Here is a 27,606-nt window from a genome sequence, read left to right on the forward strand (position 1 = left end):
ATGGCCCCCGAGATGGACCAGTTCTACAGGTCCACCATGGCCATCTACAAGGTGAGCGCGTGTGCAGCCCAGGCCCAGGGCTGGAGCACCCCTCCCAGGGCGCGAAGGTCGGGCCTGCTCGGGAGGACAGAGGGTGAGCATGGCTGCGGCGTGTCTGGGACGGAACGCCGGGACCCGGGCTGGGCTGCGCTGTGGGCATGGGGTTGGGGCTCCCCGGGGCAGTCAGCCACCCTGGCCCCAGCCTGAGGCTTCCAGGGCACAGGTTTGTCCACAGTCCCCCGGTGGGTGACAGGCCTGCTGAGATGGCACTCAGCAACTCCTGAACAATAGGCAGGCAGGACAAGGCCCAGGGTGGCTGTAGCTTCGAGCAAGGGGCCCGAAGAGCCATGTGGCCCAGGAGTGGGGAGTTTCTCTCTCTCCGTCTCTGTCTCTTTCTCCGTCTCTCTCTCATCTCTCTGTCTTTCTCGTTTCCGAGCCCCTCATTCAAACTTCCTACTTCCCTCCAGAGGGGTTGCTGCAGTCGCCACAGACATTTATTGAGCACCTCTTGTATGCAGGACCCTTTCCCATGTAAGCCTCACAGCATCTTCCCTGTGGGGTAGAACATAATCACGCCGTTTGATAGATGAGAGAACTGAGGCGAGAGAGGTTAAACAGCTTATTCAAGGTCCCCAGGAGGGGAAGAGGGGCCGCTGGGGTTTGAACCAAGAGTCCAGTCTAAGTCCAAGCCCAGAGCCATCCTTACCACCCAGGGTGCTCTCCAGCTGACCACAGCCTGGAGCGGTCCGGGTGACGCCCCCGCCCCCAACCTTGCTTCCAAGGGGTTCTTCTTTGAGGGCAGAGTCTGCCCTTGCCCCTGAAGGGACTGTCAGCAGCCCACATGTCCAGCCCAGTGAGGCTGGACTCAGGGCAGGGTTGAGCCTCGCCCAGCTGGGGCTGCGACAGACAAGGCTTCAACCCAGTGGGAGGAGGAGAAGCTTCCAGGTGCATCGTCTTGAGAGCAATGTTCTGCCAGGCCACATGTGTGAGCAGGAGCTGGCCACAGGGCCCCTGGCCTGGAACAGGGCCCCGGGAGATGGCCTCTGAGGGCCCTGCAGCCGAGAGCCAGGCTTCTGGGTGACTGCAGGCTTCTAGGTGGCTCCCCCAGAGTCTGGCTTCTCACTGGGGCTGGGGGTGCCATGCTGCTGAGGCCTGGTGACTTGCCTCTGCCCATCATTCCTTCTTCCTCTCCCAATCCCACCCCCTCCCCTTGCCCTCGGGGTCTAGAGCATCCTGGAGCAGTTTAACCCTGCCCTGGAGAACCTGGTGTACCTGGGGAACAACTACCTCCGGGCCTTCCATGGTGAGTGCCTGGCCATGGGGCCCCCACCCTCCGCCTGCCCTCCCACCCGGCCCCGCCACACTGACACTGTGCCCCCACCCGTATTCTCTGCACCCACACCAGACACTCTGCTCATCCTCACCCTTACACACTCCCACCCACCACCCTCACCCTCACACCTCTGCGGCCGGGGACCCCTCACACACCCACACCCTCCTGTGCCCGCCCCCTCAGGTGCCCCCCAGATGCTCCCAGAGATGCCGTGTCAGGCCCTGCAGGCCTTCCAGCCCCAACTACACACGCTTCTACATGTCACCTCGATGCTGCCCAAAAGCCCACTGCTGCACCCTGGCCCACCCCTGCACCCCAGCATCACACCGTGGCTGTTCGTCCTCACCCTGACCGGTCCCCCCATCCACACACCTGAGCCGAACCTCACCACTCAGCCAGTGCCCATGCAAAGAGCCACCCCCGCCCCCACTTCCCACAACGCCCCCTGCACCAGAGCTAATCAAGAGATGGTCGCGAACCCTCTGTGGGATGGACAGGCCAGGGACACACCCAATCCCTCCCTGCCTTTTAGGACTTCAGAGTCTGAGCCTGCTTTGCCACACCAGCTCCCCGAGTCCACCCCTCACCCCCGGCCCCACCCCACCCCCACCCCTGCACCTCACAACACAGCTGCCCACACCCACCTTATGGGCACACACCCGCTCGGCGCCAGGCCCTGCCCCACAGAGAGAGCTACCCCTGCTCTATGCCCCCTCTCCTCTGGCCACTGCCACGTCTCCACACACACCGCCCGGGGCACCCCTGCTCTCACCTACCCCTACGCCACATCCCACAGGGTCCCCCACACCCTCCTGTTGGAAGGAGGGGTCTCCAGAAAGGTGGGGGCAGATGGAGGAGGGGCCGGGCTGGACCCATCCCTTCTCCCCACGCAGCGCTGTCCAAGGCCGCCGAGGTGTACTTCAGCGCCATCCGGAAGATCGGGGAGCAGGCCCTGCAGAGCTCCACCTCGCAGATTCTGGGTGAGGCGCCCCCTCCACCACATCCCCTGCCTTCTTGGGCCTGGGGGCACTCCTCCGAGCCCCGCCTCCTCCTGCTGTCCAGGCCCCACGCCTGTCTCCCTGCTGCCTCCCCTCAGGCCCGGGGCCTGTCTTGCCCCCCATCCTGGGGTCCCAGAGGGGGCTCCTTTTAGGTTCTTGCCTTTCCAGGAAGTCCCCCCCAAGACAGGTTGCAGCCCAGGGTCCAGAGCCCAGACTCGTGTTCTGGAGCCCAGGCCCCTCCCCACCACTCCCTGCACGGCTGTTCCAGGGTGGGACGAGCGCTGCCAGAGTCCCAGAGCCATATGGGGAATCCCTGGACTTTGGTCCCAAGCTCCAGCCCTGGGCAGCCCCCCTCTGGCAGCTTCTGGCGGGAAGGGGGTGTGGGGCAGGCTCCCCCGCCGCAGCCGCGCTCTCTGGGCCTCCAGGTGAGATCCTGGTGCAGATGGCGGACACCCAGAGGCACCTGAACTCTGACCTGGAGATGGTGGTGAGTATCAGACCCCATGGCCCCGAGGGCCCGCTCCGGAGAGTGGGCTGCGTCCCAAGGAAGAGGTGGGCCCGAATTCCCACACCCTTTCTCAGGGAGGACTTCCTGGGGCCCTTGTGGGCACCTGCCAGGGCCGGGCTCCACTGGGCACGTTTACCTGCAACATCCTGCTCAAGCCTCCAGCACCCCTGGGAGGCAGGTGCCGTTTCTATCTCTATTTCACAGAGGAGGAAATCGAGTCTCAAAGATCTAGTCACTTGCCCAAGACTCCAAAGCCAGTGGAGGAGCTAGAAAGAGAAAGGACTGTTGCCCAGGTGCATCAGGTCCAGGTCCCTGTCCCCCACCTGCCTCCCGGCCCCACCCTCCACTCTCCCAGGGAGCAGCGGGCCATCTGACCTTGTCACGCCAAGAGGAAAAATCCTTCCACGCCCCTGCCACCCACAGAGCTAAACCCAGGCTCCTCAGTGAGCGATTCCAGGCCCTGCTGACTCAGCAGCCTCCCTGTGGCACCCCAATCCCAGCCCGGCCACCCTGAGGAGCTGCCCCTTAGACCCAGCCTGGTGTTCCACCCCTGGGCTGCTGTCCTGCTGCTCTCTCAGCCTAGAACCCCCACCAGCCCTGCGTCCAACACAGTCGCCCTCCTCCGTGAAGTGCCCCCTGACCCCTGGGCAGATTCAGTCCCTCCTTTCTCCAGACTCAGATGCTTCTATCCGTTCTTAGCACGTAGCGGTTCAGAAAGCGAGCTCTGCCGCCAGAGCACCTGGGTTCAAAGCCCAGCTCCACCAGTTACTGGCTTTGTGACCTTGGACAGGCTACTTAACCTCTCTGTGTCTCAGTTTATCTGCCTGTAAAATGGAGACAATCATAACAACTGCCTTGTAGGATTCTTGTGAGGATTAAGTGAATTAATAGCATAAACTGTTTCCCTGGCACTGGCAGCCCTCCGTGTATCTGAGCGATGATAATTAGAAGTAGAATCGACTGCCCTGTCTGTATCCCTGCCAAGACTGGGAGCTCTGACGGGCTGGGCCGAGGTCTTCTCTCTGCAGCTCCAGGGCCTGGATGGGCCTGGCACCGGGTAGGGCTTCACTGACTGTGGGGGCAGAGAATGAGCTTTGAAAAGGGAGGGGGCTTGGCCAGAGGGAAAGGAGAAGAGGGGGCACTCCGAGGGGGTCCATTGGGCTGAGCATGCAGGGAGCGTAACATCAGGCAGACATGAGCCAGAGACTGGGAGTGAGGGCAAAGGGAGAGAGGTGGGTGGGCCCAGAAGGTGAGGGGCCTTGGAAGGTTCTGAAGGAAATTTCAACTAATTGTGACAGTGCCTGCTTCTCAAACTCGTGTGGGGGGAACCCCTGGAAGTCAGGGTGCTCTTTGGGGGACCCCATAACATGCTCATCAGTTTGGGTACCGTGTCGAAATGGGGAACAATTTGACCAGCAGAAAATGTGTCCCGTCTCCCGGTCACTTGGAGGTGGAACACTAAGCCTGGGCCACATCCTGGGCCTTGGGCAGGGGGGAGCTTATGAGCACGGCTCACACTGGCAGCCTGTGACTTCCTGTCCTTGTGTTTGATGGCTCTCCATGTCACTTGTGGCGCACCTGGTCTGGACAGGGATGAGTGCCACCCTGGCCTGCTCTGTAAGGAGAGCTGCCCTCTCCGGGCACCAGTGTCTTGGCTGTGACAACCGGGCGGGGCCCTTGGCCAGAACTGTCCCGGCTGAACACACTAGCAGCCACCTCCCCTTGGGCTCACTCATTCAACAGCTGTTTACTGCCATGTGCCAGGTACTGCTGTAGGCACTGGGGACACAGCAGACAAAATGCATGCCCGCCCAAAGAGGGGAGGCAGACAAAGCCCAAGACAAATAGTGAGTATGCGTGTGACAGGCTGGATGCAAACTATGCCGTGGAGAAAATAGAGCAGGGGAGGGACAGGAAGTGCTGGAGGGACGCAGTTTGTAACAGATGCTCAAGGAAAACATCACTAGAGAGGTGACACTGAGAGAAGGCCTGAAGGAGGTGAGGGGGTGAGCCAGGGGGACTCACCTGGAAGAGAGTTCTGGGCAGAGGAACAGCACGTGGAGAGGTTGGAGGAGTGGAGGCAGCGAGGGCAAGTGCGGAGGAGAGGGTCAGCCATTGACAGGGGCCTTGTCGGGACTCTGGCCATTTCCCCAGTGAAAGGGGCACTTTAGAGGGTGTTGAGGAAAGGAATGGCAGGATCTGGAGTTAAAAAAAAAAAAAAAACAACCGTTTTTTATTGTAAACTAAAACAGATACTGAAAATCTCACTGAGCAAATTAGAGCTTATTGAATCATTTCATTATAAGGCAAACTACCCTTGAAACTACGCCCGGGTCGTGGACTTTGCCAGCCTCCCCAGAAGCCCCTCCATGTGCCCCATCAAAGTCACAGCCCCTCCCTCCCTCCATCCCTCCCTCCAAAAGTGACCACTGGCCAAAAGTGACCAAGGCTCTGTCACTTCCTTGTGTGCCTTTGTAGTTGATCATCCACGTGTATGTCCCCAGACACCAGGGTTTGGTCTTGCTCTGTTTTTTTTTTTTTAATATGTCTCTGAGGCTCTTAATCTGCTGGTTCCCCTCCATCCTTTTCCTTACGATTTGTCTCTTGAAGGCCCTGAGGCCTTTTGACTGCTTGGTTTTCCCACAGACTGTGGGTCGCTGATTGCACACTCCTGGTGCAGTTCAGCTTGTTCCTCTGTCCCCTGGATCCGGAGGCCTGATCAGACTGAGGTTCATCCCTTTGGCAAGACTAGAGGGGTGCTGGGTTCCTCCATTGGGAGGCATGTCACGTCTGTGGCCATGTGACGTGAACAGCAGTGGAGGCTCAATGTGTCTATATCTGTTCATACATATACTTGTTGTTGTTGTTGTTGTTGTTGTTGTTGTTGTTGTTAGTGCTGCCGAGTGGATTCCGACTCCTAGGGAGCCTTTGGACAGCAGAGGGGAGCCCTGCCCTGTCTTTTTGCTCCGTCCTCTCACCTCCAGTGCTGTATCAGACAATGCTCCCCTGCTATTCTTAAGGTTTTCATGGCCAATTTTTTCAGAAGTGGGTGGCCAGGTCCTTCTTCCTAGTCTGTCTGGTCTGGAGGCTCCGCTGAAACCTGTCCCCATGGGTGACCCTGCTGGTACTTGAGATACTGATGGCACAGCTCTCAGCATCACAGCAACACGCAGCCCTCACAGTATGACAACTGACAGACAAGTGGTGTGGTTCCCTGACCAGAAACGAACCCGAACCCGGCGGTGAGAGAACCGAATCTTAACTACTAGATACCAGGGCTGGCTATTCACGCACTGGGAGTTACAAAATGATGCTATTCCAATGCTCTTTCACTTACTAACTGGATTATTTCTATAAGAGTAGCTTGTCCTCGTCTGCTATTTGTTAGCCAGTGGCGCGTTTCATGTGGGAAAGGCAGATAAAGGCGTATTCACTCCCTTTACTTATCCTGTCATCCTCTGAAGGTGACCAATTAGCTTTCTGTATTTTATTTTATTATTTATTTATTTTATTTGTTGGTGAGGAAGATTGGCCCTGAGCTAACGTCTGTTGCCAGTCTTCCTCTTTTTGCTGAGGAAGATTGGCCCTGAGCTAATGTCTGTGCCCATCTTCCTCTATTTTGTATATGGGACGCCGCCACAGCATGGCTTGATGAGTGGTGCATAGGTCCACAGCCAGGATCCGAACCTGTGAACCCCGGGCCACTGAAGCAGAGCGCTCGAACTTAATCACTACACCACCAGGCCAGCCCCAGCTTTATTTTGTTTTTTTACTAGCACCATTATTGAAGTATGTTTTAGTATCATCAGTATCATAGATTTAAATATACTCAATGTGTTTCAATCCTTTGCCAGTATTATCTTTATTTGAAGTTGAAAATGTCCCCTCTTTGGCCAGTGGAAGCCTCTTCAGCCTGGCTCCTGAGTCCTTTAGGCACTACCCTTGTGGTTCGACACCTTCCTTGCTATCTAGATGAGATGTTCCTCGTCCGGAACCTTTTCTGCTCTAGACATGGAATCAGCCATCTCTCCACAAAGCCTTGTTTGTATTTTTTGTGTTTGGTGGAAAGTGGTATTTCAAGACCATAATCTGGGCACTAGGGGTGTTCATTGCTGCTGGGTTGATCATTGTTTCTAGGCCTTTTCAGTGACCAGTGCTACATGTACATACATATGTATATATAATATAGATGCATATATATATACACACACACACATAGATACATACATAGGTACATACTATATACAATGTATATATTTAAAGATAAAATACTTCACAAGTTCATACCGATACTTCCAATTCCGATTCCGCACTGCAAAATTTTTCCTTAACCTCTTCAATATTACACCAGATTCTTCTTTGTTCCGCGTCAAGAATCCTGACTCTCAAGGAGACAGAGAATGAAAAAATTGGGATATCCCGTAATTACCCCTTTGCTTTATCTCCCATTACATACACAACAGTTTCTGAACAACATTACTAATTCCTCCACCACTGATACGGTTTCTAAAACAGTTAAAATGTGTGTTGCATTAGCTCTCCTCGTTCTCTCCCTGCTTTGAAAGTATCTGTCCTGTGTCCACTCTGTCGCAGTGCAGAGCCCTCACGGACCTTGCCTGCCCTCCTTTAGCCTCCCTGCTCTTCCTTTTCACATAGGTACATGTGTAATGTGCACCACCAATCCTTAGGTCAAGGTCTCACTGGTTGTTTCAGTTGTCTGAAACTTGTTCTCGACAGTCCCCACAGGACGGGCTCGTGTGAACAATGATCTCTGAGTTCTGACATGGTGCTAATAGTTTGTCTCTTCATACTTGACAGTCAGTTTTGCTGGATACAAAATCCTTGACACATTTTCTTTCTTCCTTTCTTTCCTTCCCTCCCTTCCTTCCTTCCTTCCTGCCTCTTTCCTTCCTTCTTTCTCTCTCTGATTCTCTCTCTTTCTTTCATTTCTGAGTATCTTAAATATGTTTTTCTTCTGACATAAAATGTTGAACATTGCTATCGAAAAGTCTGATTATCTGTTTTTTCCATTATAAATCACTTGCTTTTTTTGCCTAGATGCCCTAAAGACTTTTTTCTTTTTCTTAAGTCTAGTAATTTTTCTAGAATGTCTTTGTGTTGGTCAGTCTGGGTCAATATTCTCAGTTATGTGAGGTACTCTTTCAATATGTAGTTTCAAATTTTATTTTTTTTAGTTTCAGGAAAAGTTATCTTGAATTAAAGTTTCTAGAATTTTTTTATTCTCTTTCTTTGCATTTTTTTCTTCAGAGACTCCTATTATCTCTATATTATATCTTCATGGCCTATCTTTAATATCTGTCTCTTCCTCTTGGACATTTTTACTTTTTTCTTCATTTCTTTTTTTTCTCCACTTCCAAATTTTATGATTTAATATCTGGAGTGAGACTAGAGCCCATATAGGAGCCCCTATCATGGATATATAAAAATATATGTCAGTTTTACTGAGATATAATTCAGATGCCATAAAATGTACCCTTTTAAAGTGTACAATTCAGAGGTTTTTAGTATATTCACAGAGTTTTGAAATTATCCCCACTATGTAATTTTAGGACGTTTCATCACCCCCCAAAAAATACTCTGTACCCTTTTGTTAGCAGGCACTCCCCATTTCTTTGTTTCTTTTTTATTTTAAATATTTTCTTATTTTTTAGTGAGGAAGATCAGCCCTGAACTAACATCTGCCAATCCTCCTCTTTTTACTGAGGAAGATTGTCCCTGGGCTAACATCCGTGCCCATCTTCCTCTACTTTATATGGGACGCCGCCACAGCATGGCTCGACAAGCGGTGCATCAGTGCGCGCCCAGGATCCAAACCGGCGAACCCCAGGCCGCCGCAGCGGAGTGCACGCACTTAACCACTTGCGCCACAGGGCCGGCCACCTATTTTAAATATTTTCTTCCTTTTTACTTTATATTTCTCTTAAGACATTATTTGTTGTGTTTATTACTCTTGTATTCCTTATAGTTTTGCCTTTGTTACTAAACTTATGTTTGTCTTTTTAAATTTCTAATTCTTTCCTGAATTCTGTCACCTCATTTCTGAATTTTTCTAATTCACATCCACATTGTTTCCCATCTTATATTATTTTCTTAATGTCTTTTAGTTCACGTTTAAGCTGTAGATTAGTTTCCTTCTGTTTTGCGGGCCCATCTTTCTGGTGTGCTTTCATTGTAGAAGTGTTATTTTGTTCCTCATTGTCTTTTTTCTCATAATGACTTTTATAGGACTTAACTTCAAAGGTTTTCTGTTACTCATTTTTATGTGAAATTAGTTTTTATCTAGGTAAAATTTACATGCGATAAAACGCCCAGATCTTAAGTGTTGAGTTTGAGCTTTGCCAGTTGTTCACACTATGTAACCACCAGGCTAAACAAAATTTAGAATGTTTCCATCAGACCAGAAAGTTCTCTCGTGTCCCTTTCCAGTGAACCCTGCCCCCCAGAGGAAACCAGTTTCTGATTTCTATCTGCAGAGATTAATTTTGCCTGTTCTAGAACTGCGTATGAATGGAGTGGTACAATATGTGTTCCTTTGTGTCCTGCCTCTTTCACCCAGCACAATGTCTGTGAGATTAATTCATGCTGTTGCGTGTATCGATGCTTTGTTCAGTCCGATTGCTCAGTATTTCATTGTATGAACAGACCACAATTTGTTTATCCATTTTTCTGTTGATAGTCATTTGGGTTGTTTCCAGTTTGGGGCAATTATGAATAGGGCAATTATGAATAGGAATGTGAACATTCTTGGACAAGTCTTTTTGTGGATATACGTTTTCATTTCTCTTGGGTAAATATCTAGGAGTGGAATTTATGGGTCTTAGGGTTGACATATATTTAGCTTTGTAAGAAACTGCCAAAGAGTTCCCCAAAGTTCTCAAAGTATTCTGCCCTCCTGCTAGCGAGGTATGAGAGCTGCTGTTGCCCTATGTCCTTAGCAACGTTCAATGTTGTCAGTCTTTTTTATTTTAGCCATTCTAGTGGGTGTGGAATGGTTCCTCACTGTGGTTTTATTTTGCATATCCCGATGACTAAAGACTTTCAGTGGGCTTATTGGACATTTGTATATCTTCTTCCATGAGGTGTTTGTTTAGTCTTTTACCCATTTTGTATCAGGTTATACCTATTGTTGACTTATAGGAGCTCTTTTTATAGTCAAGATACGAGTCCTTTGTCAGATATATGTGCAGTGAATGTTTTTCTCCAAACTGTAGCTTGTCTATTCATTCATTTAATAGTGTCTTTGATGAGCAGAAATTTTAAATTTTTATGAAGCCCAATTTGGCTATTTTATTTTATTTTTTCATTTTACAAAAGGTAGAATCTCTTTGAACTCAGTAAACTACCTTACACTTCATAGGGCTAACGCTATAACACCACCACCAAAAGCCAACAAGGGCACCTGTGGGTTCTGCCTCTGCTAATTTGGAAATTTTTAAAAATGCTTTGTGCTTGGGTCCTGTCCAAGAAATCTTTCCCTACCCCCATGGTGAAGATATTCTCCTAAGTTTTCTTGTAGAAGCTCTACGTTCTGGGCTTTAGATTTTTTTCTGTGATCGATCTCAAGTTTATGTTTGTGTACAAAGCAAGAGGGAGTCAGGGTTCATTTTCGCCTGTATGCATATTCAGTTTTCCAGTCCATTTGAAAAAGACTTTCCTTTCCCCATTGAACTGACTTGGTGTCTTGGTCAAAAATTGATTTGTCATCTTTGTGTGGGTCTATTTCTGGACTCTGCACTCTGTTCCTTTGATATATCTGTCTATCCTTATGCCAACCACACTATTAATTACTGTAGCTTTATAGTAAAAAAATCAAAATCTTGAAATCAAATAGTCTAAGAATTTTGTTCTTTTTCAAAATTGATTTGCTTATTCAAGATTCTTTGTACTTCTGTATAAATTATAGGATTAGCTTGTCAATTTCTTCAAGAAAGCCTGCTGGAATTTTGATAGGGATTGCATTCATCTATAAATCAATGGTCATCTTAACAATACTGAGTCTTCTGATCCATGAACATGGTATATTTCTCCATTTATTTATTTCTCAGAACAATGCTTTTGTCATTTTAAGTGTAGCAGTGTTGCACATCTTTTGATGGATTTATTTCCAGGTATTTGATTTTTTTGAAGCCATTGTAAATTGCATTTTTTAATTTCATTTTCCAATTGTTCATTGTTTGACTTATATTTTATTTGTTTGCTTGTTTATTTATTTATTTATTTATGGTGAGGAAGATCGGCCCTGAGCTAACACCTGTTGCCAATCCTCCTCTTTTTGCTGAGGAAGATTGGCCCTGGGCTAACATCCACGCCCGTCTTCCCCAGTTTGCATGTGGTCACCGCCTCAGTATGGCTTGATGAGTGGTGTAGGTCCACATCCTGGATCTGGACTCATGAACCCTGGGCCACTGGAGGGGAGTGTGTGAACTTAACCACTATGCCACTGGGCTGGCCCCTGGACTATATTTTCATAGAATTACTCGGGCTCCTGCACTAAGAATAAATTATCAGGAGTGGAGGGCAAAAGCACACGTAGGAAGACCAGTGAGGAGGCTGCTGTGATCATCTAGGGGAGCGATGAGGTGGCTTGGGAAAGGGTGGCAGCAGCAGTCGTGTTGAGAAGAGATGAAATTGAAGGTAGAGCCAATAAGATTTTCCGATGGATTGGATGTCAGTTGCCAAAGACAGAGGAAAGTCAGGGTGACCCCAAGGTTTTAGCCTAACCATCTGGAAAGGTGGAGTTGCCATTAGCTGAGGTGGGAAAAATTGTGTGGAATAGTTTGGGTGGAGGGGAGAGATCAGGGGCTCAGTTTAGGACATGGTAAGTTTGAGATGCTTATTAGAAAACCAGCGGAGATGTGGAATCATCAGTTGTACATCTGAGACTAGAGTTTGGGGGCGAGGTCTGGGCTGGGACATACATGTGGGCGTCGTCAGCTTACGGACTGATGAACTCACTGAGGGAGGGGGTGTAGATAGAGGAGACAAGAAGCCCAAAGCCTGAGGCCTGGGCAGCCCAGCTTTAGGGGGTCAAGGAGATGAGGGGGACTCAGCAAAGGGCAGAGAAGAGGCAGCCAGGGGGTGCGAGGAAAGCCAGGAGAGAGTGGGGGCTGGAAGCTGAGGGAGGAAGGGGTTTCAGGAGGAGGGAGTGGTCACCCACGTCCGATAGTGGTGACGGGGCGAGTCAATGACTCCTGAGAATGGACTTAGCCAGGTGGAGTCCCAGTGATTTCGACAGAAACGTTCTTGTTGGCATGGTGGGCCATAACCTGACTGGAGGGGTTTCGAGAGCAAATGGGAGGAGTTGGGGTCAGCCCGGAGACAGTTCTTTCAAGTGGGTTTTCCTGTATAGACGGTAAAAGGAGTTCTTGGAAGTTACTGGAATAACTCGATCCATAGAGTTTACAGCACATGTTCTCAACAGTGGGCCTGCCGTCAGCTCCTGTACTGAGGACCCACAGGACCCGCTAGTGAGGTGCTTGCCCAGGAGAGGGGAGCAGGGGAGCGCAGCCTCTGTCCTGACCTGCTGGGAACTCAGCCTGCCCCGGGGGTGCTGACTTCCTTGTTTCAGAAGCCACCTGCTAATTATAGACAATCCTCTGGTTCCACCACAGCAAGAGCTCAAAGTTCACTTCAGTATCACCCTCTTAGTAGATCCGTCTCTTCAGGAGCTTGATGAAGACTTTCCATGAGCCCAGCGGTGCCTGGGGCCCATCCAGTTTGGGCATCCTGTGGGTCTGTCTACCGTGTTGGTGATCACAGCCACAGTTGGTAATGGGGAGAATCACAATCTAGCTGTCCTGCTGTAACACACATTCCCATGGCGTGATTCCAGTTCATTCTGGAAGCAGAAGGAGTGACATCGTATGCCATGGAAGGTGGCTTGTTTATGAGCGAGGTTTCCTAGGCAAGAGGAGCGCGATTGGGTAAACAGAATTAGGAGGAAGGGGAAAAGGCCCCAACTTGTCTGCTGTCAGCATTCTGAGAACATTTTAAAAGAGCTCCTGCGCCCAGGCCTCCCCAGGGAGAGTGCTCCCAGCCATCCTGGGGCTCTCAGCTGGGGGCAGGTGTCCCCGCCTCCCGTGCCCACCTGCATGACAGCCCCACTTCCCCCTGCATTGTCTCAGCACGCCAGTGCTGCAGTAATTAAGGCATAGCTGGCATATCCATTCTGTCGGTTTCGTACATTTAAAATACTTCCTGTGGTCCTGTGGCCCTTGGCGTGGCTCGAGTTCGTCTCTCCAGGTACCATTCGCTGTCTTTATTAGTGCTCTGGTTACAGAGTCGCCTGGGTGTTGAGGGTCTGCCCCAACCCCGCATCTCCTATCAGCCCTGTTGTTGATACTGGGTGATTCTGCAGGATGTGGGGATCCTCAAGAACTCACAGTTTGTGTTCAGGCAGAAATCTTGGACGTCTCTTCCGTGGGAAGTAGGGCCGGAGGGGTGAGGCTAGGGCGCCCAGGAGGCCTCCCTGGGAAGTCCCGCAAGTGCAGGTCACGAAGGCTCTCTTCCTCACTTCCAGGATCCAGCAGAAAAGGGCCCCCATCGGCAGAAACTCGGCCTCACTCACACACACACACACACACACACACTCACAAGCAGCCACAGCTCAGGGGTTTAGGGCGTGGCTGGTCCTGAGGCAGCCACTGTCAAGCTCCCTTGCAGATCAGCAGTCACCAAGGTTTCAGAAACAAGTGTGGGAGAAAAACTTAAAGTTCAGAACTTTTCTAATTTACTGTTTTTTCCTGCACACTGGGAGGAGATTCCCAGCATTCCTTTTCTGGGCAAGGCCCTGCCCCGAGGACAGAGCGCCCGCAGCTCAGTGGGGCCCCGGCGGCAGGAGCGGCTGAGGGTTCCCCAGCAGGGGCGGCCGAGGGAGAGGCTGTGCCGACAGAGCAGGCTGAGGAGAGGTGGAAGGGTGCCCAGAGGGGTGGTGGCAGTGGGATGGAAGACGCTCCTCTTTGCTCCCTGTGCAGCCTGAACCCAAGCACAGAGAGTGCAGCCCGAATGATTTAGGTCTGTTAACCCAACCATGCGGAGTGACCCGGGGAACACTGATGGGAGCTCAGGAGTACGTGCCAGGTGACCACTTGGGCCCCCAGAATCAAACCTTCAGGTTCACAGGACTGGACCTTAGAGTGCATCTGGCCAAGCCTTTCCTGTTACAGATGGGGAAACTGAGGCCCAGAGAGGGGCAGCAACTTGTCCAACGTAATAGAGAAAATTGGAGGCGGCACCAGAACTACTAGAATGCAGCTCTTCTGAGCCTGAGCCCTGGCCTCCTGGTCACCCAAGTGGTCAGCCGCCTCCTTCTTGTCTGTCGGGGGAACCCGCCACCCCCTAGCTAAGGCGTCAACAGTTCTGAGTGCTTTTGCTGGGCCAGGCGCTGCCCACAGTGCCGGGGACACAGAGACGGGTCAGACTTGGTTCATGCCCACAGAGGCTCGCTGCCTGTACAAAGGGGCTATGACCAGGGGCCCGGCAAGAAATTCTGTCCTGTGGCTGGAGGAATGAACAATGAATGAACAAATGTGTACACGTTCCAGAAGCAAAATGAGAGAGCAATGGATTCTGCCTGGGAAAGTCAGGCAGGCCTCCCAGCAGAGGGAGCAGGGAAGCCCGTATTTGGAGATTAGTAGGAAATTCCAGGCAGAAGAAATAGTATAATCAAAGAACAGACAGAGACTAAGAACAAGAAGACGTTGACACTTTTATCGAGGGTGTGTTTTGAGCACTAAATGTTTTGCGTGTTTAACCATTTAATCCTCCCCCCAACCAGGTGCTCTTATTATGCCCATTTCTCTGACAATTGGGCAGGTGCCTGGTGTGTTAGGAACGCGGTGAGCAATGTATCTGAGTGGGCAGTGCAAGGGCTGCTGGGGCCTGGGAAGGATAGGGCTGCCCTGATCACTCCCATCCTGTACTCCACACAGGCACAGACATTCCATGGGGACCTGCTGCAGCACATGGAGAAGAACACCAAGCTAGACATGCAGTTCATCAAAGTGAGTCTGGCCGCCCCGCCTCGGCCCCCCCGGCCATCACAGGCAGCACTGCCTCTCCCCATCTGACAGATGGACACACTGAGGCCTGCGCTGGGCATTGACTGGCCCCACGTTATCCACATTCCCAGCTGAGCACCCCCCGCACCGTCCAGTGCTCTGACCCAGGGGCTGAGCGCCTTGAGCTCTTTGATGTGGGTCTCCCTTCTCTCTCCACCCCACCCAAGGACAGCCGCCAGCACTACGAGATCGAGTACCGCCGCCGAGCCGCCAGCCTGGAGAGGCGCATGTCCGAGCTGTGGCGCATGGAGCGCAGGAGGGACAAGAACACGCGGGAGCTGAAGGTGTGAGGGCTGGGGCAAGACGGGCGCTGGGGGCCCTGACACCCTCCTGGGCCCTCCACCGGCACCGGCCTGACTCCAGGAGCGTGGCTCAGCCCACCGTCTGTGGCGAGCACAGCTGGAGAGGTCGGCCAGCCCTCAGGGACGCCCTCAGCGCCGCTCCTTGCGGGTCACTTCCTGGCCCTCCCCACCTTCCCCAGCCCGCCCCGCTTCTCCTGCTCCACTGGGAAAACCCAAGGCCGTCAGCATGCTTCTCCTGGTCAGGGTGGCAAAGGTGGAATCCACCAGCAGCCCAGCGTCCTCCCCTCCCCGCCGCCCCGGCAGTGGTACCCTGCCCCCGGCTAAGGCCAGCCCTCCTCCCACGCTCGGGGCCCCCATCCCTGGCCTCGGTCTCCAAGACCTCTGTCTGCTTCCCTGTCTCCTCTTCTGGCTCCTTTAATAAGCTCCTGTCTCTCCTCTTCAGAATCTTTTCTCCCAAGTAGCGGGTATGAAGCAGCTCATTCACATTTTCATTAAACCAGCCTCCCCGGGCCCCACCTCTGTTCTCAGCCCTGTGCTCGGACACCAGTCCTGCCCGTGAGAAGTGCCCGGGCCAGGGAGGATGCACAGCCCATCAGGAGGCTGAGGATGCCCGTGGGAGGGCAGGCCTGGGAGCTAGGATGGGCTGGGTGCTCAGGGCAGGCCTCCAGGAGGAGGCGGCTGGGTGGAGAAGGACAGGGAGGCTTCCGACAAGTGGCACATGTTGGGGATGGGATGAGGCACCTGCCCCCTGCCTCCCGCCAGAATCCCCCATCCCCCCAGGAGAGCGTGAACCGGCTGCACACGCAGATGCAGGCTTTCGTGTCCGAGAGCCAGCGGGCCGCTGAGCTGGAAGAGAAGCGGCGCTACCGGTTCCTGGCCGAGAAGCACCTGCTGCTCTCCAACACCTTCCTGCAGTTTTTCGGCCGGGTGAGCTGGGGCTGGGGGCACAGCGAATGGAGCCCTCCTGGGGGCTGCGCTCTCTGTGAGCTGGCTGCATGGGAATTTCCCTCCCTCCCTCCCTTTTCCCTCTTTCCTTCCTCTCTGTAGATGTTCATTTTATTTATTTACTCTCTCCATCTATTTCTTTGTTTATCTATTTCTGTGTTTATTTGTATCACCAGATATTCATTCATGATTCTGTTTATTCTCACATTCATTTACTAATTCACGCATTTACTCATTCACGTATGAACCATTTATTTTTTCACGCCTGCCTGCATATACTCACCATTCACAAATTCATTAACTCTTAGGTTTACTCAGTTATTGTCTATTGATTTTATCATATTATTTTAAATCCTCTATGCTCTTGCTTTGTTCTATCTGCTAGATCAATCAGATTCTTTCATTTCTCATTGGATTTCTAAAGGATTTTGCTTTCTGTGTTTAGCTGCCGTGTTATTTGGTGCTGTTGGGTTTATGACCATTATACCTTCTTTGTAAATATTGCCATTTATGTACTTAATGTCTCTCATACTCTAGTCTAATGCTTTTAATTCCACTTTGAGATTAATATTGCTCTCCCTACTTTCTCTTCTCTCTTTGTTTTAAGTGTGTTTTCTGTTACTAAGGTGTGGCTCAGTTTTTATTTTTCGCCAGTCTGACAGGCTATGTCTTCTAACAGAGGAATTCAGTCCATTCCCATTTAACCTCACAACTGATACACCTGTTTTATTCTTTCTGGATAACTTGAGTTAACTGTATTTACTTTGTCATTTGCTCTTTTTCTCCCATTCTTGTTCTTGTCAGTTTGCTTGAGTTACTGTACATTCTCCTTTCTCCTTTCTCCTTTCTTAATTTGGAAATTCTACAGTTCTTTTCCTCTTTACTCATGGTGACCTCATTTTGTGACCCTCATAATCACATATATTCTTCTATTATCTTTTCCAAAAAATACTGGCACCCCCCACACTACTCAGTCCATTGCTCCCGCACCCCGTAAGATGAGACCTTGAGAAGGATTTTCCTGCCCTCCTTTGTACTCTAAGATGAGACCTTTGGAAAGTTTTTACTCCTCCCCTCATTCTCCCTGACGCTTACCTCTTGGTTTTGTCAAGAAACTTCAGGACTTTTAATTCAGGACCCTCACTAGTCATTTCTTTGCAGCATGACCCATCTATTTCAAGCCCCTTTACTTAGATTACGCATAGTGCCATTGCCCAGGGCACTGTCATCCTCCACTAGTATTTCACCACACACGCGCTCAGAAACCCTGCTCACCATGCTTTCAGTCCTTCTCCTGTCCCACTGTCTGGAGGTTTCTGTTTGATTAACTGGCGTGGCTAGAGAACTGTCATGGGTATCTTCAGCAGATACGCTGTCCGAATCCTTGCATATCTGTAGATGTCTCCCTTTTACCCTGACTGCTGACGGACACATCGGCTGGCTGAAGGACTGGAGCTGCAGGCTTTTTCTCTCCTGGTCCAAGATGATATCCCCGGTTTTCTCGTGCTCTGTGTTGTGGACGCTAAGTCGGGTGCTGGTCTGTCTCCTTTCCCCTGAGTAACCAGCTCTCTCTCTTGGATGCTTGGAGATTTTCTTTGTGTGCTTGGGGCTCAGGAACTTGTCTGGGCACCGCCTGGACGGGTGTCTGCTGGTGCCCCTTCGGTCCGCAGGCTCAAGTCCTTCTTCAGGCCCGGGAGCTACTTCCTCTTCTGTTTGTTTATTATCTCTCCTTCATCATGCCTTTTTCTCCTTCTGGAACTCCAATCATCTGGGCCTCCACATCTATGCCCTTCTCCTTCACCACGTCTATTTCCTTTATTCTTGACCTGTCAGCCCACTGATTCTGTTCTCCACAGGACTGTCCTCTCTTTTCGTTCATCTATTCAACTTTAAATCTTAAACTTGCGCTTTGTTGGGGTGAGAGGGTCTGTGTTATACGCAGGTGCTCTTATCAAGTCCTTGTTAAGCTTGTCACCCCTTCTCTCAGCTGCCTGGGGTCTGTGGGTTCTCCTCCCTGACCACTGGGTCCTCATAGGTGCCTTGTTTCTGTCCTTTGCCTCCTCATGGTCCTGTTCCCACTCCAGGTTGAGTTGAACTGCATGTGCTTAGGTGGTGGTGCTGGCAAATGTGGGGAGATAGTGGACTGGAGCAATCTCTACTGCAGTGGGGCCTTACTCTGCCCCAGGTCTTCCTGTTGCAAACATCAGCTCTCGCTCAGCCTCAGAGATAGGGATTCATTTAGCCTATGCATGTGGAGAAACCACTGCAGACAGGGCTGCTAGGAAAGGTTGTGCAGGTTGTGCACTGCACAAGGATGCTCAGTTGAGAGTAGGGGCTGTGCTCTGCTCTCCAGGCTGAACACACTGGTGCAGGCTGTGTTTGCCTGGCAAAAGGAGCATCTTTTTCTTTGCATAAAGAGGCCATTCTCTCACTAAATGTGTGCCCACCAGGCTCTATCCATCCAGAGGGGACATGGATCTCTAAATTATGAAGAGGTACCTTATGGGCTAACAGCAGCTCAAGACTATGGACCCCTGGAACTCAGGAAAGCCAGCAGCTCCTCCCAGGCCACAGTCAGGAGGGACACTCAATGATGCCCTACCCAATGTTTCTGTGGGCTGCACTGCTTGGGACTCAAGTCCCAGTCCCTGCCTGGCCTCTCAGCTGCAGGTCCTCTGGCCCCTGCCAGCCCACAGTGGTCAGTGTTCTGTCCTGCTCTCTTCTGTAAAGGGCCCTCCTGGCCCGTGGACTTGCCCATGCCTGGCCTGGCCTAGATGTTGACCCCTCTGGAGAGGGGCTGATGGGATCTGCAGGAGGGGCCGGCACACTGGGACACCATCTTCCCACAATTCCTTCAGAAATCGATGCCTTTGTCCCTGCATACTTCCAACGCCATTCGTTCACTCATTCATTTATTCAACAAATATTGTTTGAGCCCAGATGACACATCTGGGCTGGCTCTATTTTGTATCTGAGAGACAGCGGGTCCCTGACCCACCCCCAGCCAGCCCCTCTCCCCTGAGGCCACACACGGGCTCCTCCACGCCCGCCGCCAGTCTCATTGCTGTTTCCGTTACTTTCTATGTCTTTGTTTTCTTATTTAGTCTCTATTTCTATTCCTTTATATTCTTATTTACTTTCCTAACCACTGCGCCCTGGCTGCAGATTCCAGCAAACATTTCATTTCCCTGAGTCTCATTCTCTTATCTGGAAAAGGAGGGAACTAATCCCCGCCTCACAAGGTTGGTGCAGTGATGGAGCCTGGCAGATGACGCAGCCCGTGGAATTAGGTCCCCCTGCCCTGCAGGATGAAAACAGAAGCTACCACTCAGGAGGCGGGTCTGCTTGCAGTCAGCTGCCCCTGCAGCCAGACTCCTGCCTCCCGGCCCCCGGCCCCTCCCCCGCAGGCCCCTCCCTCTGTATCTGAAGCCAGGGACCCTCTGCTGCTGCTTCCTCTGTTAAGCAGTTTTTTTGAGATATAATTCACATACCGTGCAATTCCTATGTTACCGAAATTAGCCCTTTCTTGGTGACGAGTTGCCAATATTTTCCCAGTTTGTCATTTATCATCTGACTTTGCTTATAGTAGGTTTTGCCAAGTAAAAAAAAAACAATTATTATTTAGTCAAATTTATCAGTCTTTTCTTTTATAGTTTACGGGGTTTGTATCAAACTTAGAATGGCTTTTCCACTCCATAAATGTTTTAAAAATTCTCTCATGGTCTCCTCTATGGTTTTGAAACCCACTATAGTGTTTCTTCCCAACCACTGGCTACACCACCTGGAGGCAGGGCTGGGAAGCCAGTGAAATTGAGTGCTGTCCAGCCTGGGACTCAGTGCCATGGCCATTACTCTCACCGAAAGGTGCAGTCACAGGAAGCTTCCTCAAGACAGACTAGTACAGGCCACTCCCCTGCTTACTGGGTGCGAGATCTTGAGCCAGTCATTAACTCTCTGACCCTCAGCATCTTCTTCTATAAAATGGAGATAATAGTTGCACCTACCTCCCAGGGCCGAGAATCAAATAAGATAATGTAGGTAAAGCTTTTAACACTGGGTCTGAGCACAGAGTAAACGCTCAACTAAGGGAAGCTTTGATTACTCCTAAGATGACAGTCTTGAGCTAGGCCTCAGGGGAAGGGATGTTTCAGTAGAAAAGGAGAGACCTTTATACTGGAGAGCACAGGTTTTGATGGTACCTGGGATTTAATTCATAGAAGTGACTGAGTGACAACACAGACAGGTCACTGCCATTGAAAGAAGTTTTATTACATTTCACAGTTCTCAAGAGAAGGGGTCACTCCATGCCACGCAGGGCCACATGGGGAAGCAGCAGGGGTCAGTCAGGAGACAGAAGGAGCGAGGGGAAAGCATGGCCCAGAACCTTTATGATGGTTTCCACGGGAAGGGATGGGCAAAGCAGGGCAGGAAGTTTAGGCAAATCTAGGATTGGATGGTTTGAATAATTGCAGTAGGCTCTGGGCTGTAGGGGTGGCCTCCACTTGCCTGGTCCGTGGCTCTCGGGTGATTTAGGGCAGGGGAAATATTGGTTTGGTGTGTGAATTAGACAAAGGAGGTGGTTGGGGATATGTGTTTTGGATTGGCTGGTTTGCATTAGAAAGGTGTGCTCACAGGCACGTTGTTTACTATCTCTAAGAATTATCTAATCCTGGGAGGGGCAGTATGTCCAGGATTAGCAAGGTTCCAGGATGTCAAAGCATCATAAAATACAGAAAATTAAAACCATGACTAATACACACAGCAGTTCTAACATTTAAAGCCCTGCCTCCCCAACTTGTTATGGACTATGTGGTCAGCTGCTGAGTGTCCTGTCCTTCTGTCCACTAGATGTCCGTGTACTGGGGATACTAGAAAAGAGATGCTTATGTAGACTACAGGGATGAACTGGAAAAACTGTATTTGGAAGGTCTCTTTTAGACAACTACTCAAACTGGCTTAAACAGAAAAAGTATTTATTACTTTAGTTACTGGGAAGTTCGAGGGTTTCAGGTATAGCTGGATCCAGGGGCACACAAGATATCAGAAATTTGCCACTGTCTGTTGCTTAGTTGTAGTTTTCTGTGTTGGCTTCATCTACCTATTCAGCAAACCCCATGAGGAGAAAGAATCTATTTTCCCAGATTGTTCCAGGGTAAGTACTGAGATTGGGTTCTTTGGTCACAGTTTTTGGGTGAGTGCCATCCCTGTAGCCAGGAGGATGGAGCAACCTGAGTGGCCAGGTCCAGGTTCTATTCCTACACTTGTATCTGGCAGTGGGAGAGCCCCCAAAAGGCACAGACTGAGAGAGGAGGCAGGGGAAGCTCCTCAAGGAAAGGGGGGGCCTTTGACAAAAGAGGGGGAGGGTTGGACGGTGGGCGAACCCAAAGCGACTCCACAGCGATCTTCGGCTCCTTCCAGCTAGAAAATCCGGTCACCCTCAGCTTGCAGGGCCCGAGTTCCCAGGTCCAGGGTGCCACTTTTGAGTCCCCAGGATTCTGGGGACTGCTCAGATCGGGCTAACCCCTGTGTCCCCACCCCGCCAGGCCCGGGGGATGCTCCAGAACCACGTGCTGCTGTGGAAGGAGCAGTCGGAAGCCAGCCGCAGCCCGTCGCGCGCCCACTCCCCGGGCCTGCTGGGCCCCGTGCTGGGGCCGCCCTACCCCTCGGGCCGCCTGACGCCCACCCGCCTGGACATGGTGAGGCCCTGGGCGCCCCCGCCGCCGTTCGCGCCCCCGCCGCCATTCGCGCCCCCGCCGCCCCCGGCACCCTCCGCCCGGCCCTGGGGCCTGAGGCCCTCCGCCTGGAGCCTCCTGCCCCCCAGGGTCCCGTTCTACGCGGCGCCGCCCGGCCGGCCCTTCCACCCGGGCGCGTTCTCGGCGCCCCCATGGTGGCTCGGCCGCAGGCCCGCGAACCCCTACGCCGACGCCTGGGACTGGGGGTGGGGGCTGGACTAGGGCGCCGGGCCCCACCCCTCCCCGCCCCACCCTCCCCTGCCCGTCTCCCCTCGCAGCCCCCGAGGCCTCTGGGAGAGTTCGGCTCCCCCCGCAGCCGGCACGGCTCCGGCTCCTACGGCCCCGAGCCCACCGAGGGGAGGTCCGCGTCCCAGCTGGAGCCAGACCGCCGGTCCCTGCCCCGGACGCCGTCTGCCTGTGAGTGCCCCCGGTCCCCGGAGCGCAATGGGAGGACCGGGGACACAGGCCGGGGGCCCGGGGGCTGGGAAGAGGAACTGAGGTTGCGCTGCAGCAGGAGGGATCGAGGGTGGACGCGAGGGAGAACTTCCCACCCACATGCCGCCGCGCTCCCCCGCCCCCCCCAGCCTCGCTCTACGGCAACAGCGCCCAGCGCTCGCGCTCCAACTCGTTCGGCGAGCGCGCGGGCAGCGGGGGCGCCAGGAGAGTCCGCGCCCTCGTCTCCCACTCTGAGGGCGCCAACCACACGCTGCTGCGCTTCTCGGCCGGAGACGTCGTGGAGGTGCTGGTGCCGGAGGCCCAGAACGGCTGGCTCTATGGCAAGCTGGAGGGCTCGTCCACGTGAGTGCGCGCCTCGGGGCGCAGGGTGGCTTGGAAGGGGGGCCCGGAACGCCCGGGATCCGGCTCCGACTACGGCTGCTCCCGCCTCCCCCTGGGGCCTCCAACGACTCTCCCCTTCTCCCAGCCCCCTGCGCCTCCCACCTCGGTTTCGTCATCCATTCAGCCGGGGTAGGAAAAGCCTCCTTTTGAAGTTCAGGGTGGCGGCCTTTGAGAGCGTGGTAGAGGATGGGGCATGGGAAGGGTCTCTCACAAGCGCGGAACATTAGGAAACCCTACTGCTTGAGCACCTACTGTGCGCCTGACACTGAGGAAGGGGGCGGCTTCCCCTCTGCACCCAGAGAGTCAGCCTGAGCTCCGATGGAGGGAATGGGCTTTCCAGGCCAGGCACCCAGGCGGTGTGGGACCTTGCACACTGAGTGTGCGCACCTGCTTACGGTCATGCGCAAGTGGAAATCCGCAAAGAAGCTGCACGGGGCTGTTTCTAGCACCGCGAGTGGAAGGGGGAGGTGGCGGAGGACAGCGCGGTCGCCGCGAGCCTGGAGGAGAGCAGGGGTGCGCAGCCAAGAGAGGGAGTGTGCAGGGGTCACTCTTTCTGCCAGAGGAAAAGAGGAAGGTGGGAGCTAGCTGGAGCCGGGCAGTGCCCCCTCACTGGGCTTTGTGGGCAGGGGACTGTGTGGTGCCCACTCCCTCTCATGCTACGGGAGATGGAATGAAGGACAGGCACAGGGGCATGAAGGAATGGACGCGTAGACGGAGGAGTCATTGGGCGCATGCGGGGGCGCTTGCGAGGGTGGTCATGCGGGTTAGTGGATGGGGGACAGGTGGAGGATGGGTGAGGGCATGGTCGTCTGGGCAGGCGGATGTGCCCTCCTATGAGCGGATGGGTAGATAGGTGGGTAGGTGGGGGCGTGGGAGGGCGCATGGATTGGGGGGCATGCACAGACTGATGGGTTATTGGAGAGGTGTGTGAGTGGGTGGATAGAGGGGCAGGCAGGTGGGCAAGTGCTGATGGATGATTAGTGGATTGCTGGTCCATCCGTGGTTGCCCGCGTGGATCACGGATGGGTGACCCGTGGATGGGATGATGTGTGGATAGATGGGTAGATGGGAGGTAACTACAGTCACGTGCCGCATAACGACGTCTCGGTCAACGACAGACCGCATATACGACGGTGGTCCCATAAGGTCAGTACCATAGAGCCTAGGAGTGTAGTAGGCTACACCATCCAGGTTTGTGTAAGTGCACTCTGTGATGTTCGCACAACAACGCAATCGCCTAACGACGATTTCTCAGAAGGTGTCCTTGTTGTTAAGTGATTCCTGACTGTCCGCGGATCAGGAATGGAAGGATGGGCCGGTGGGTAGGCAGATGCCCGAGAATACGAATGGCGGAAAGGCCTGGCCTGCGGTCTCAGAGGGCAGCAGGGGGCCGCCCTGAGAGTCCCCACCGCAGGGATGGAGCACGCTTCCTGAGGACCTGATTACAAAACCGCCCAGAGCGGTGCTCTCAAACCGCCTTCTTGGGGCATCGGTGTTCTTTCTGTGACTCGTAGCTTCGGGAAAATGATGGCAGGTTTTACCGTCAGTAAGCCCTGGATGGTGAAAACAGAACTAAAATGTACTGAAATGGTTTTATTCTCTCAGTTTGAGTTGAAATAGCTTCCGGTTACCTTTAGATGAGAAGGATGTTGACTGGGGTTTGGGAGAACATTCTCCCAGGTGTTCTGCAGGAATCTGATGGGTTCTGTGGAGGCTGAAAAGGCTCAGGAACATGGATCACAGTGCCTGTACCCCAACCCTGGCTGCTCTGAGGTGTGGTAATGAGCCTCTAGGCAGGCAAAGACACAGAGCAGGGTGCCCGGGGTCACCGTAACCAGAGGGCCAGGGCAGAGGGAAGCAGTTGGGCTGAGGAGGAAAGAGCACCCCCGGATTGAGAGCAGGCACCCTGGGCTCAGTGCCCCTTCCTCTGGGTCCCTACAGTTGCCTGTGGTCCCCTGCCCCGTCCCCTTCACCATCACTCTTATGAGCATCTGCTTGTGGGTCTGTCCCCTGGCCAGGCAGGGAGCCTCTGGGGAGCAGGGACTGTGCTTGGCTCTCTGTGGGCCCTCGCGTGGTGGGTGCTCAGGGAGGAGGGAATGCAGCTGGTCACCACGTGCCCTTGGACACAGTGCTTTCCTTCTCGGACCTCCTGTTCCTCCTTTCTGTGGTGCCCCAGCCCCTGGTGGGACGGGTAGCCTTGAATGTCGGGAAAGACCTCCTTCAAGGAATTAGATGAGTTACTCTCGGCAAAGCCCTTGGAGCGAGGCCCGGCACACAGCAGTGCCCAGTGACTGTCTGCTCCTCTTAGGAGTGTTATTTTGACCCCCGTTGTTGGGCCTTTTGCTTATGGGACCCTCACTTCTGCTCTGCAGGGGCGGCTGGTTCCCCGAGGCCTATGTGAAGCCTTTGGAGGAGAGCCCCCTGAACCCCCTGACCCCGGTGACCTCCATGAACCCTATGAATGAGCTACCTTCCAGGTACCTGGGTGAGCAGGGGTGGGGACTCCAGTGGGGGTGGCCCCACCCAGCGGGGGGCATCTGTGAGTTGCAGTCCTGAGCCCCCTTCACCCCTGGAGAAAGGGCAGCCCCATTTCTCTAGCTGTGCGGGTTGCTGTGTCCATCCCCCTGCCTCCTCTCAGGACTGCCTTCAAGCCAACAGTCTCCTTCCACCCAGATGCGGGGGAAGAGGCCGCAGGATGCTCAAGAGCCCAGCGCATGGGGTCAGGTGCAGCAGGGCCTGACCCCCGACCTCCTCCCCTCCCCTCATTTCTCTGGACTCAGGGGTTACCCGCTCCGGGGCAGCCACAGCCTTGATGACCTCCTGGACCGGCCGGGCAACTCCACAGCGTCCTTGGAGTACTGGGATGGCCAGTCCCGCTCCCGAGCCCCGAGCCGGGTCCCAAGCCGTGCCCCCAGCCCCGCACCTACCCCCCTGCCCGGGAGCCGCCGAAGCAGCATGAGCAGCCCGGGCGTGGCCAGCGATGTCAGGGTGAGCGCCCTCCCCCAGCCTGTCCTCAACCCTGGGTCGTCCAGTGGGCAGGGAGGCCAGACCAGGTAACTCTCCCTGCTCTGCCACCAGCTGTCTGGCAGGGGACCCTGCTTCCCCAGCTCAGTCTGCCCGTCTGTGCAGGGAGGCGTGTGATGGGCTTCTGAGTCTGGGGCGAAGGGTGAGGTGAAAGCATTCCTCTCGGGACTGGAGCCCCGGGTGTCCTGCTGGGAGCACTGGAAACCACCCCCGCCGCCCCAGGGGAGGCCAGACCAGGGTCCTGGGTCAGAGCCTGGGCTGGGCTGGCCTGGGCAGGACAGAGGTGGGGGGCAGGGAGGGCACCTCCCCATGTGTATCCCCAGTCTTGTCCTGGGGGCAGTGGCTAGCCCTGGGAGAGAGTGCTCTCTCTCAGAGAGCCCAGAGGCTTCTCAGGTCTGAAACTCACACAGTTCTGGGCTTCAGAACGTTCGGGCCTCATTTCCCGGCACTGCAGGGGCCTCTGGCCAATCCTCGGCCCTCCTGGATTAGGGAGAGGGAGGGCAGGGGCTCACTTGCCACTTCCCTCCCGCAAACCGGGCCCTTCCTCCATCCCCACTGCAGAAACTTCCGTCCCTGGAGCAGCAACCCCCAGAGCTCTTCCCTCGGTGAGTCCTCGAGCAGGGGTCAGAGGGCACCGGGCTCAGTGGAGGGCTGTGGGGAGAGACAGGGTGGGGAGTGGAGGTGACTCCATGGGGGCAGGGGGGAGGGGTGGACACCTGGCTCAGGTGCCCAGCCACCTTCCCTGGGCCCCTCTCACCCCACCTCTCCTGCTCCAGGGGCACGAACCCGTTTGCCACCGTAAAGCTGCGTCCCACCGTCACCAATGACCGCTCAGCGCCCCTCATCCGCTAAGGCGCCTTCCTCCATCAGGGGTCTGAGGTCGTCCCCCCACACACCTGCCCGGGGGCTGCCCAGAGCTGGCGGCAGCAGAAGCAGCAGCAGTGGATGCGAGTGGCCGGGGCCCTGATGCGGGGCTGGCTGCCTTTCCCCAAACCGCGCCCCCAGCCTGAGCAGCTCTGAGGGCACTGGCCTGGGGTCTGGGGCCTTCAAAATAAAGCAGGCGGAACTGGGGCACAGAACCATTTCTTCCCCTCCAGCGGCCCCAAGACTCTCCCTGGGGGGCCCACCTCATGCCCCCCCACCTCCTTCCTCCTCTGCCCCAGTGGGGAGGAGCCCCTTGTACACCCCGCCCCTCACCCCCCATGTGTCCCCCTGTTCAACTTTTGTAAACAGTGAGAAATAAAGCAAATAGACACGGCCGCAGGCTGGTGGTGTCTGATTTAGGGGACAGGGTGGGGGTTGGGGATGGAGACCTCCACTGGAGGACGGCGTCCAGGAGGCCTGGAGGTCACTGCCCCTTCCCTGGGAGGCCTCGCTCACTCCCAGCCCCTCATGTCCCTCATTTTAAGTGAGTCATTAGGTCTTCCCTGAAGCCCTCAAGCTGTCTTCCCCCATCTCCAGCCCAGTCTCATTTCTGCTGTGGGTTCCCCAGGAAATAGTGCCCTCTCCAGAGGGGGAGGGGTGGCAGTGGCCAAGGTCTGGGACCACCAGCAAGTCACCTTCCGGTGGACCGGGACACAGCACCCTTTGTTCTGGCCCCTCCCTGCCCCCTCAGTCCCAGGCTGTCCAGCCCGGATTAGCCTTATCCAGGGGAAAGCCACGGAGGCCCCTCCTGGAATGTGGCCTGGGGGTGGGGGTCAGGCAAGGAGTTGAGGTGATTAGACTGGTGGGGTCTCTCCCGGGCAGGGCTGTGCCCCCAGCACCTCTGGGACACCCCTGGGCAGGGCTCTGTGTGTCCTCTGCCCGAG

The 27,606-nt window shown here is 53.9% G+C and overlaps 1 protein-coding gene across 2 annotated transcripts; it reads left to right on the forward strand.

Moving 5' to 3' along the window:
• Window positions 1-27,057, forward strand: BAIAP2L2 (BAR/IMD domain containing adaptor protein 2 like 2). 2 transcript variants are annotated; one of them, XM_004437850.3, is made up of 14 exons: window positions 1-51; window positions 1,267-1,342; window positions 2,266-2,352; window positions 2,796-2,857; window positions 14,830-14,901; window positions 15,126-15,242; window positions 16,041-16,187; window positions 21,749-21,901; window positions 22,216-22,354; window positions 22,522-22,735; window positions 25,147-25,251; window positions 25,555-25,762; window positions 26,360-26,403; window positions 26,575-27,057. In XM_004437850.3, exons 1-14 carry the CDS (start codon window positions 1-3, stop codon window positions 26,648-26,650), a joined length of 1,551 nt encoding a protein of 516 aa, XP_004437907.1. In that variant the 3' UTR covers window positions 26,651-27,057. The 2 variants fall into 2 exon arrangements, with proteins under 2 accessions (XP_004437907.1, XP_087304708.1); XM_087448582.1 differs by having other exon boundaries at window positions 25,147-25,250; window positions 25,548-25,762.
• The last annotated feature ends 549 nt before the right edge of the window (window positions 27,058-27,606 follow it).

This window comes from Ceratotherium simum, chromosome 25 (genome assembly GCF_057802395.1).
Source record: "Ceratotherium simum simum isolate JZ-2026a chromosome 25, ASM5780239v1, whole genome shotgun sequence".
Lineage (NCBI taxonomy): Eukaryota > Metazoa > Chordata > Mammalia > Perissodactyla > Rhinocerotidae > Ceratotherium > Ceratotherium simum.

Excerpts from the sequence above, each read along its gene's own strand:
- BAIAP2L2 (XM_087448582.1), top strand. The coding sequence starts at position 1 with ATGGCCCCCGAGATGGACCAGTTCTACAGGTCCACCATGGCCATCTAC. Across the intron at positions 15,243-16,040 it reads AGAACACGCGGGAGCTGAAG|GAGAGCGTGAACCGGCTGCA; the intron begins GTGTGAGGGCTG and ends CCATCCCCCCAG. Across the intron at positions 16,188-21,748 it reads TCCTGCAGTTTTTCGGCCGG|GCCCGGGGGATGCTCCAGAA; the intron begins GTGAGCTGGGGC and ends CCACCCCGCCAG.